Genomic DNA, 12,544 nt, shown 5'->3' on the forward strand with positions numbered 1-12,544 from the left:
ACTGCAGAAAATAAGCAGAAAAATTTTATGACAAGTGGTTCACAACTAGATGGTACCTGAGAAAGCATCATGTTAACTGTGCATTTCGCAACATGGTAAACAGTTTTTAAGTACAGCATCAATTCAGATATAGTAACACTAATTATCTGTGATGACTGTAACACCAAAATTTCTATGGTATGTATGTGGGGCTAAGGGTGAGATGGGGAGGAACACTGATGCAAAGGGTCTTTGAGGCCCAAATACTGAACTAGATGATCTCCAAGGTTCCCTTGCAATCCTCACACTAAAATACATAGTGGCCTGGGCTTCTTTATAAAGCCATGTCACTCAGCTCTGTAAAAAATATTTTACTGGTGTCCATGGATATTTTGACAGATTTGGACTAAAGAATAAGATTCCACAACTATGCCAATAACTTAATAGTTTATTAGTCAGTCAACAATATTACAAATATTTAAAAATTACTTAATATAAATAGTTGGCAGCAAACTATTCCATTACAGAGTTAAATTACCAGTACAACAGACAGACTGGAGATTTAGACACCTGGAAGATAACAATAAAATAAACTAAAGTATTTTAACAAAAAAATTTAAGCTGAAGGCGTTTATCTAGTGTCCATAAAAGCATGGGTTCTCTTTTTATTTAGAAAAAAATAAAAAACGGCTTTAACATCCCATTAGGAATATAAAATAAAATCAACTGAAAATATTAATTTGCATATCAAAGAACCATTTATAATTACAATCCAAACACTCCATAAACCACTTGTGCGATTCTATACAGAAACTGGGAATTAGAAACTAGTTGCTTTAATATTACAAAGATTTCAGCTCCAAAAATAATTCAACATAAAATAAACTTTAGCAATTAGTGTCATAAAATTATATATTTCCACATAAAAATACAAAATAATATTAATGACAAGAATATGAAAAATTATTCCAAGTATTTTACTACTATTAAAATAAAATAAAACCCAAAAAAACAAAATAGAAATATGCATGAAAAAAGTCTTTCCTTTTGTTAGCAAAACACTATCCAAAATAACTACAATCATTTACATCAGTACAAAGATTTCTGGATTTAAAAAATAGTTGCAATGACAAAAGGGGTATCTTTTCTGACAGTAAAAAATGACACTGTGGATAAAATCTGCAAAATATGCAATGAAAAAAATAAATTTGCATTAAAAAGGTTTACACTGTTATTTTTTTTATACAAACATTAGAAACAGTATTGCACATCACAACACAGAATCGAGGTTAGTCAGCCTTCCAAAATGTGTTATATTCAAGTTTTGTAGCATCTTTGAGGAGAGGCTCTGTGCAGCCAGATGCAACAGGGATAAAATATCAAGTGTTTTCCATACACAAATATATAAATGCTAAATGTTTCCTTCTTAACAAAAAGTGTGGATTTTTAAAGTTTTTTTTTTCCTCCACAGTCATACTTTTGGGCAGCAATAAGAACATTTAGGGAACACAAATGAAGAAGCTTTGAAAATACAAAAATACAATCAAAATTAAGAATTTTCTACAAAAATAGTAAAATAAATATGATCTGTAAATTAAAAAAAAATTCCAATACAGTGTTTAACAGTTAGAAAATAAGAATGTAGTAAATAAAAGGAAAAAAAGAAAAAAAGAAAAAAAAAGAGGTAGGGGGAAGGTGGGGAAGGAATAAAAATTAGACTAATAAGCTTTAATTGTAACAGAAATGAAGGTAAAACAAACCATACATTTCTGTCATTTTTACCCATGGCGAAAAGGGTGTTCTATTACATTTCCCTTCATTTCCAATATTTATTTCTGTTTAAGAAGGGAAAGTGATTTTCAACATCTCCAATTATTTTCATCATATAATTTATTTTAGTGTTCATTATTTAATACATGAAAAGGCTCTTCAATTTTAAACATTAAGCAGAAATTATGAAAATAAAGTTTAAAAATCTGCGAAATTAAATATCTAAATAATTAACATTGCAAAACTACTGATTTCTTTTCTAAATTCCAAAAATTGAGGTATAGCAAAGGAGATGTCATCAGTCAAAAAAAGTGTGCCATAAAATAGCTGACTGTTGGAAAAATCTCTCACAGAGATATAAAAATAGTGCATAACAAATGTCAAATGGATCAAGGTTGGCAGGGTTAAGGTTAGAAAAGAATACTCCAAAAATCTGGAGGATCATGGTTAAGTAACAAATAGGGAACATTGACAAATAAATTAGTAAAAAGCTCTTCTGAAAACAGCATCAACTTTAAACATTAAAAACTTGAACCACAACCACAATAAAACAGCAGAGTTAGACATGAACCACATATTTTTACAGTACAAAAAAGCACACCATAGACAACCAGTATTAAGATCAACACTTTGCTCACGTGAAGGATTGTCCCAAGGGGCTGCAATACGGCAACACCCTTGTAATTTTCTCTCTTTAGAGTCAAGAATCTTATTTCAGCATTTAAAAAAAACATCTACCATTGCTGGGTGCTTTGCTTAGATTGCAGAGTAACTCTTACATTAAAATATAGGGGCTAGTTGCATTAAAAATGCTCTAAAGAGAAAAAATATCACTAATGATATTCTAATAGTGTTCAGTACCAAAAGAAACTCATTAACTATTGCATGTTTCCATGCCACTTTCTCAAAAAAACTGCAAGCAAAGTCATTACCAAAATTCCTTCATCAAAATTTTTTTTAAAAAAAGCAATTCTTAACCATTAAGAACAACAATTTCCATGCAACAGTGACCCCAGTTTAGACAGAAGACCCCAATATACATAGGTCAAACATGTATGCAAGTTTAAGCCAGATTTCACCATTATCTTTAAGGTAAAACTGAATTTTATGCAACTAGCCGTCTGTATATTTCCCCATCTCCATTTTGACTTTACTTAGGTTTACTAAAGTTTTGCATTCTTTGATAAAGTTCCTTTGTTTAAATATGGGCTTCCTGTGGGTCTTACATTTGGTGACCAGTCAGCAGTGTGCTGGCCATCTTTGGTTTATAAAGGATGTCTTAACCATGAACTATCAAAGGGGCTAAAATCAACTTTCTTTAAAATTCTAGTAATTTTCTTTTACTCAGTCTTTTATCTATAGTATATCACTGCACATGAATTAGAACCGCACATCACAAAATTGCACAGGGATTACAAATATTACATCCAGTCTGCATAAAATCAAAGTCCACTACCGACCAGATCACAAAATGGCTGCACTCTCTAATCTAAATCTAATTTGCATATTGTACACATGTAGGACATTTTTTTTTAACTTGAAGTCACAATAATGCATGCAAGTTTGCTTTTTTTAAACAAATTTTATAATTTGTTCATGCTACCTAGATTCAAGAGAGCTTTTTTGAACATTTGCAATACCTCACCTCTTGTTAGTTAATAATTCTAGTGCATGCATATGGTGTATACAGGTAAGTAAACATGCATTTTTTTTCACATTCTAAAACTATGGCAGTTTAGGCCATATTGTGCTGCCTGCATTTTATCTGCAATGCAGTGTGTCTCTAACGTTTTCAATCCCGTATTAATAGGTGGCATTTACACATAACACCTATATAGCAGCAAAGCTAATACAGCTTGTGATTAAAAATGTTTAAAAATAGCTAATAAATCAGATTATCTTGAGGTATTATTTCTTGCAAGTCAAAATGGAGAGCAAAAAAATCAACCCTAATTTTTAGTTTATGTATACACTGAAAATAGCAACAATAAAAATAAGCATTTGTAGCAGACATATTCCATCTTCACTATTATTTTGCTACCTTTGGTAAATTACTGGGGCAGATCTTGAAGTTAAAAACCCACGTTTAGAAATAAGTGCACGCTTCACCCACTATATAGCAGCAGACTGTTTGCCCCTACGCAAAACATTCTCATATCTAATTTTAACTTTACATATAAAAATAACTTGGAGAAAATACAAAAAAACATTTTATTTTAACATGAAAATATCACAAAAATTAGTAAGCCTGAGATGTAGGGTTTTGGTGAAAAACAAGAGGCTTGTAGTGTTTTGGCTGCTGATAAAGATGCATGTATTGATAGCTGGGGTGAAAGCAGAAGAATGCACTTATTTCTTCTGCATGTCAGTATCTTCAGACACAGTAAGCCACATGCACCCTTTCTTTCCTTGTTAAACAGAGGCAGGTTTGCTATTCTTAGTTCCAGCGGAAGTGGATCTGACGTGGGCGATCAGCACCTTCCTTTACCAATGGCTTATGGAACTCACGTCCTGCACGAGAGTGGATATTTGCCCAACAAAACTCACAGTAATACTGCAGGCAAGTGACATTGGCACAAAAAAAGGGAGCAAATTTTCCACCACAGCGTGCGCCCTGGCATTCATCACACATCTGGTCATCTAGCACATATGGCTTTACCTCCACCTAGAAAAAGAGAGAAAACATATCTCATTAAGTCTGCTTCAAAAGTCACTTTAGCAATGCTTTAAAAGGTTCATACAATGTTCTAGAGAAAAGGACCAACATTCAATGCTGAGATAGCAGGCATCTTCCCTGGGTAATAGCTTCACCATATAGTAGGTTAAAAAAAATTAAATCATTTTGTTCTTGCACTAATCTTTTTTTATGTTTCATGTTCATAATTGACCATGTGATTAAATGAGCTCTTAGTTTGGTAATTTTATTGTATTTTGATATGTTTTCTTCTGAGAACTATAAACTGAATAGTATTTAAATAACTCTCTTTTCCAAAGACAAAAAATAATTTAAAAAAACTATAGAATCCTAATTGATTTGCAAAACATTCCACTCTCATCTTTCTTAAAGTAACATCTTTAAAACACCTGTGTGTTAATATTTTCAGAGATGGGGGTGACTGTGAGTGAAAAACAGAAGGGTATGGAAGACAAATAGTATTTACACCTTTGTTTTCTCATTCCAGTGCCACTTGTGAGATGGCATAACCCAGCAGCCACTGATCATGGCAACACGTCTCTACTATAGGTGAGAGCGATACCCTGCTTGTAAATAACTGGTACAGACAAACCAGAACTGCGGATAATCTTATTAAGGGTATGTCTAGACTTCTGTGAATTTATAAGATATGAAGTCAAAGTCCCACTGTGAAAGCCTGACTCAGTAGAAGACCTCAGACTTAGGTCAGCTCTGAATACTAAACTTTTTAACCTCAGTTTCTGTATCTGTGAGATGAGAAAGGCAATAGAACCTGCTTTATAGAGCTGTAAGGATTAGATTATGCAAGTAAAAGCACAGAAGATGGTGTGGCACATGGTAAATACTCTGTATATTAGCATTAGCTACTAATAGCTGCAACAGCCTTGCTTTCTGGCTTGTAATAACTTTATGAATGAAAGGTTACTGCTTTTGTCTGACTGAATAGTGCCAGGCAGCCTAAGATCTCTGCCTTTCCTTAGGAGAGGAGAGAAAATTGAGCGTTTAAAGGGCTTGGTTTGCCCAAGGTAAAAAATAATGACCCAACAATTTCTAGTTTGAATGTATTCTACTGAAATACTTGCATGTGTGCAAAAAATGAATATATAAGGGTATTTTTCTTCAGCATTATTTTGAACAAGAACAATAACAGCAAACTAGAAACAACCTAGTTGATTGATGAAAAGAACTGTAAAACAAACATTTGATAGGAGGGTAATGAAATTACATTTTTGTTTGCATTTGTATTTCATGGTTAGGGTTAGGATAAACATATTTTATATATATTGGACATTTTATTGTCCTAAATTGTATCTTTTGCATATTTTTAAATTCTAGATATTATTTTATGAAGCTAATCTACTTAACTCAAAAGCAAAACTTCAAAGATGAGAAACTGGATTTCAAACTTATGATTTTAGAATACAGTCAAAACCTATTTGCAATTAATAATAATCTCTAACAGCTCTTGAATGTGTGAAAGGGAGTTTCATTGATTCTTCACTATTCTTATTTTCCATTATTTTCCCTTTTTCACTTCAGAGGAGCTATCTGTGATACACAATCACCTGGATTCATAACTAATAAAATGATTAATAATTAATTAGCCAACTTGAAGTATATCACAATTCACTTCAGTAACTACCAGAAGTCACAGTGAATTACACTACTCATGGAATAACATTTAAAATTTAAAATGATTTACATATTTGTGGTGATTGTTCTTCATGGCTATCAGGGAGATGAAAGTAAACTTCAAAGTGTTCATGAGCCTAAAAGGTGAGTTGAATAAACAATTTTAATTCCCTCCAAATAAGTATCCTGTGTATCTTTGGATTATCAGCTATAAATTTAAATTTAATCTGTTTTTATGGTTTAATAACTATATTCTTATTAGAGAGATGAAAGGTATAAAGATTAAGGGTTTGATTTTTTTGTATAAGCAAAACTAACGACTAGTGAAGTATTTAAGGCTCAAATTCTTTCAAATAAAGTTCAAAACATACCTTAGTAGCACATATCTTAAAAAAATAAACTTTTCTCTCAGGTAGTTCAATGCCTTTTTAAGAAGGCAAGTGTTTCTCAATTCACTTGCTTTGTATCGGGGTTTCTCTTTAAGAATCGATACTTTGCCCCAAATAATTGGTTCTCCACTATCATTTTGGAAATAAAGAGGTATGAAGCATGACACTGCAATAATCTTTTCCCTCTGCTTTGCATATTAAACAACTATAATTATATAATATGTAAATAACTTCCTCTGTGACCCTATCACCTCTCTGCAAAAGTAGGGGGTTAGACTAGATCAGTGGTCTAAAGCAGAGGTCCCCAAACCCCGGTCCGTGGCCCAGTACCAGTTCGTGGCCTGTTAGGAACCAGGCTGCACAGCAGGAGGTGAGCGGCGGGCAGGCGGGCGAGCAAGCAAACGAGCAAGAGCGAGCGAAGCTTCACCTGCTGCTCTCCAGCTCGCATTACCACCTGAACCATCCCCTCCATCGCTCACACTGCCGCCTAAAGCATCCCCCCCACCCCCCCATGCCCGTCCGTGGAAAAACTGTCTTCCACGAAACCGGTTCCTGGTGTCAAAAAGGTTGGGGACCGCGGTCTAAAGCATGGCTGGACATCAGGATCACCCTGGGGGCCTTACAAACTACTGCTGCCCATGCTGCATCCCAGACCAACTACAGCAGAATCTCTGGGGGTGGGACCCAGATGTCAAGGTTTCCCTAAGTTCTCAGGTAACTTTAACGTGCAGTGGAGGTTGAAAACTACTGGATGAGAAGAACTCTAAGGTTCAAATCAGTTAAACAAAATTTCATAGCACGTCTGAGTAAAAGCAGAGCCCCTTTTCTTAGATACTTAAATTTTTTCTTTATTGGGGGGCAACATTTTAAGTAACAATGCAAACAAAAATGCCACATTGCAAGTGTGAACTGAACTTATGCTGTACTTCTTTTCTAAATGGTGTGATTTGATAATTAAATTTTGGGGACTACTTCTAGAGTCTATGGTCTATGGGTATTAGTCAACCAGCTCCCCTGCCCCCAAAACAGTACAGCCTCAGAGAAGAAGCTTCGAGAAACTGTTACACCGGTAAAATAAGAACTCACTCAAGTTATACCTACTATAATGGGTATAAAAAAGTTAATTTACCTCATATTTTTAGTATATCTCATCTGTACTACAAATGTAAACATGATTATTCAGGAACTATTCACAGATTTTAACATGAGATAGATTTGTAAAGAAACAATTGAGTTTTGTTCACTCCCTTCTCTTATTTCAGATGGTAATCAGTATTAGAAATTATTCAATAGGGTAGCTTTCACAGTTATCAGCCATAACACCTCCTAAAAGTTCTTATTGTGATGACCTAAGCAATGCTACTAAAGAGTAAATGTTTTAAAGTTTAGGACAATCATCTTATATATTTAGTTTATTTACATATTTATTTTTTTGCATATATTTAGGAAAATATATAAAATGTGTTTTTATTTTAGATTTTATAAATCAAAAATAAGTAACACTTAAATAACACTTAGTGCCAAGCTCTGTTCTAAGTGCTTCTACATATGTGAATTCACTTACTCTTCAAAATAACTGTGAAAGAGATACTATTATTGTTTTCCACTTTATAAGTGAGGAATAAGAGGCATAAAGAGGGTTCACTTGCCCAGGGTTACAGAGCAAATGGTGGAAATGGGATCCCAGGTAGTCTGACTCCAGAGTACAAGTTCTTAAAACAAGCTCTAGCCTCTATAGGTAAAAGGATATTAAGACCTTATTGGCTGATAAAAATTTTTGAAATGCCTTTAAAATTATATTTATATTTTGTGTATTATACCTAAAATTTAAAGTCTGCTCAAGAATTTTACGTTTCAGGGATATTTTGATATAATACTCTTTAAGAGCTCAAGGAATATAGAAAAATAAACACTTGGTTTTTGAATTACATTATTAACTCTGTAGGGTAGTAAGCTTTGGATCAGCACCTCATGATAGGACTTAAATGATTTCCCAATATGCAACTTACACGTTTATCAATATCACCGTGCTGAAGCTGAACGAACCGAGCACTAATGGCAGCAATATAGCTCTGCTGATTGGAGAAAGCAACTCGACCAGCACCTTTTGGATATTTTAGCTCAGGATCTGTATCAATTCCTGCATAACAAACGCCACCATACAGCCGGTCCATGATCATAGCAAGCTCCACTTGAAAAGGAAAAGAAGTTCACATCAAATGGGAGAGAACACAGTAAATCAACCATTTTTAAGTACTTCTTTTTTTTTTTTTAAGTGAAAGTCAATAGGATAATGTTCTTTTCTAAATCTAGTCCTTTCTCTTGTATACGAGAGCCCACCTGCTCTCACCACAGAAGAACTGGACAACTCAACTGTCTACTGGACAAGTCATATTGATATTTAACAGACACTGCATCACTCAGTATGTTCTAAATGGCACTCTTGATCTTCCACCATCCAATTAAACCTGCTCGAGTGAGTTTTTGCTGACTCAATGAGCAACGGAAAAGATGAAGTTGCCAACTGAAGACCCTTGGCTTCATCCTTTCTATTTTCTTTTTTCCCCACTGTATATGCAATCCTGTGATCTTGATTTCCAAGACATATCTAGAATCCAATCTCTTTGCCTCCATCACTAACATCCTGTTCCAAGGTATCATTCTTTTTCATCTAGATCATGGCAATAGCCTTATCTCCTTGTTTCTGCCTCCTGCCTCCTCCCCTGCCCCCAGTTTATATTCAAAACAGCAGCAAGATTGATTCTCTTAAAAATATAGCAGATACCAATGGCTTAACTGAAATTTCTCCTTGGGAACTCTGAATGGTGGCACAAACTAGCTTTCAAAACCAATACCACAATCTTCTTCCAACCTGCTCTTTCTCCAGTGTTCTTTATCTTCTCAGTTAGCGGTACCAGTGTCTACCTAGTAGCTTAAGACTGAAAACTGAGATTCAGCCTTTGCATTTATCTTATAAACATCTGTGACATCTGTTCACTTGGCTCTTCCACCACCACCACTACCACTAACCCAAGCCACCACTATTTGTCTCCTGGACTGCAATAATAGGCTCCTAAATTGGTCTACCTATAATTACTCTCAACTTGACTCCCCTCTCCACAAGTCATTAACTGAACTGGTCTCTTAAAAATGAAAATATGATCATGTCTCTCTTTTACTTAAAAACTCTTCATTGGTTTCCCGTTGCTCTGAGGATAAATAACAAGTTAGCTATTAGACTTGTATGATCTGACTCCTATTTACTTTTTCAATGTCTTCTTGTATCTCTCACCTCATTCCTTATACCCTAGGCAGTGACTCTGGACTTCCCTCAGTCTCTCCGATGCACTCTGCTTCCCTCCACTGAAGATCTTGGAATATGTTGCTCCCTTTGTCTGAAACACTCTTCACAACCTCCTACCACCTAACCCTGCTCCTTCTGTTCAATCTTTATATGTCAGCTCAAATACAAGTATCTTTAAAATATCAGACTACATCACATTTCCTTGCTGTATGCTCTTCTGTTCCCCTTAGTCTTTCTTTGTAGTAGCTATGTCTGTAAGTATTTACATGTGTGAATAGTTCTTTAACATGCACCTCCCATACTGGAAGAGGATGTTTGCAGTGATGGAAGGCGCTAACACACTTCACAAGGGTACACAGTATCATAAAACTTGCTTGTATGGCGGGCATTTACGTCTATAATTATGTTCCTATATGACCTCTTCTGGTAGATCTCTGGTTCCTGATTATTGATGAACAGAAGTTTATCATTCACTTATCTAAAGTGCCTTTAAAAAAAATCCCATATTTCTTCTTCAGATATCAGAACCAACCTCCATAAAAAGACCCCAAATTCTCATTATCTTAGAGAGTTACATTTAAGAAGTCATAAATGCAGTATTTGAGTGGATTCTTCTTACAGAGTCTGTTTGGAGTTAGCTATCAATATTGATAGATGAGTGTCCAATTCTCCAGTTCCTTAATGGTCTTAAGAACAATTCTCAGAATTTGTCTCAAAATTCTGTAGCAAGCAATTATTGGAGCAGGAGAATCTGCCCTTCACCCACCCAGTGGTGACATGTACACAACAGTACCAAATGCGTACCGAATCAACTCATATTTAAATGATTTTTTTAAAAAAACAAAATTTGTTAACATTCTACTTACCAGCCCTTAATGGCCTAGGAACACCTCCAACAAAAATTGTTTTTCGAGGATCCAAAGGCTGAGAACCATCCATCACAAAATCGCTATCACTTAAGTTCCAAGGACGGATCTGAACCTATGAAGAAAATGACATTACTGTATTAGGTCTCACTCCTTTAATAGCTGATGAGTTTTGTGCCACTGTACTGTTCAAAATTTTGGATAGATGGGTTTGGAAACAAACTGTGAATATTTTATCCAGATACAATAAATTATATGAATTTTAAAAAATTGAACTCAACATGGTAGTTTATTTATTTATTTTTTCACTAACAATCATTTCAAAACAGTTTTTGGAAAACTTGCATTTGTAACTTAAAGTTTGAGTAGCATTTACTTACAGGTTTGTCCTTGATAGTAGGGCTGGAAACACACAGATAGAGTTTTCCATCTTCTTCAATACAAGCATCAATTAGTGCCTGAACTGAGCTCTCTTCTTGAAAGAGAAGGAATGCATAGCCTGTAATAACCGTTAAGAATGAGGCAATATGTCAAGGTAAGTGATTTCATCCCAAATTTCAGTATGGTTTAGAAAATACATGCCTTTGAAAAAGATGAAATATAACTATAAAATAGGACTACAATCATTATACTTTCTCTAGGAGAACATAATATCCTATGGAATACACACAAAAAGAGATACTCAGTAAAATAACTAGCTACTTTATATAGAGCACTTACTATCCGATACTGTGATAAGAGCTTTACGTGAATTATTTCATTTGATTCTCACAAGTCTATGAAACATTATTCCCAATTTACAGAAAAAACCCTGAGGTGTCAGGTGGTTAAATTACTTGCCCAAAGTCAGTCACATAAGCAAGCAGTTGGCTGATTAATTTCAAACCTAGATCAGCTCTAAGGTCTCCCATGATACTGTCTTCTTAAAGAATGTGGCAGGATTAACCAGTTGAGCATCGCAGGAGCTGAAGTTTCCTTCAAATGCCCTCAGGGTAAGACAAGTTCTAGAGCATACTTTTGGACAGGTGGAAAGAGCACATGTGGAAAGGCCCAGGAATTTCCATAAGTAGAGGGAAAATTCCACAATCATCCTGACAACTTCCAAATGGTACTAAGAAAACTCCCTTAGGGAGGTTGGAATGAAACAGGTTCCAGACTTCCCTGGTGGCGCAGTGGTTAAGAATCCGCCTGCCGGGCTTCCCTGGTGGCGCAGTGGTTGAGAGTCTGCCTGCCGGTGCAGGGGACGCGGGTTCGAGCCCTGGTCTGGGAGGATCCCACATGCCGCGGAGCGGCTGGGCCCGTGAGCCACAACTGCTGAGCCTGCGCGTCTGGAGCCTGTGCTCCGCGGCAGGAGAGGCCGCGACAGTGAGAGGCCCGCGCACCGCGATGAGGAGTGGCCCCCGCTTGCCGCAACTGGAGGAAGCCCTCACACGGAGGCGAAGACCCAACACAGCCAAAAAATAAATAAATAAATAAATAAGTAATAATTAAAAAAAAAAAGACTTTAAGAATCCGCCTGCCAATGCAGGGAACATGGGTTCGAGCCCTGGTCCGGGAAGATCCCACATGCCGCGGAGCAGCTAAGCCCATGTGCCACAACTATTGAGCCTGCGCTCTAGAGCCTGCGAGCCACAACTACTGAGCCCATGTGCTGCAACTACTGAAGCCCGTGAGCCTAGAGCCTGAGCTCCTAAACAAGAGAAGCTACTGCAATGAGAAGCCTGCGCACCACAATGAAGAGAAGCTCTCGCTCACCACAACCAGAGAAAGCCCGCGTGCAGCAATGAAGACCCAACAACAAAGACCCAAAGCAGCCAAAAATAAATAAATAAATAAATTCATTTAAAAAGAAACAGGTTCCTTCAGGATGGGTCAGACTTTTATTTTATTTTATTTTTTACATCTTTAT

At 35.9% G+C, this 12,544-nt stretch overlaps 1 protein-coding gene across 14 annotated transcripts in view; it reads right to left on the reverse strand.

Annotated features, from left to right (window-relative positions):
- Positions 1 to 411: 411 nt before the first annotated feature.
- The window catches only part of CPEB2 (cytoplasmic polyadenylation element binding protein 2), a 64,370-nt gene continuing 52,237 nt past the window's right edge, over positions 412 to 12,544 (reverse strand). For all 14 annotated transcript variants that reach the window (XM_082461982.1, XM_082461987.1, XM_082461986.1 and 11 more), the window contains 4 exons: positions 11,016 to 11,134; positions 10,636 to 10,750; positions 8,475 to 8,656; positions 412 to 4,414 (listed from right to left, as the gene is read on the reverse strand). In XM_082461982.1, the coding sequence (XP_082318108.1) occupies positions 4,187 to 4,414; positions 8,475 to 8,656; positions 10,636 to 10,750; positions 11,016 to 11,134 (644 nt within the window). In that variant the 3' untranslated portion in view covers positions 412 to 4,186. The remainder of the gene's footprint in view (positions 4,415 to 8,474; positions 8,657 to 10,635; positions 10,751 to 11,015; positions 11,135 to 12,544) is intronic.

Source organism: Balaenoptera physalus (genome assembly GCF_965194825.1).
Source record: "Balaenoptera physalus genome assembly, chromosome: 5".
NCBI lineage: Eukaryota > Metazoa > Chordata > Mammalia > Artiodactyla > Balaenopteridae > Balaenoptera > Balaenoptera physalus.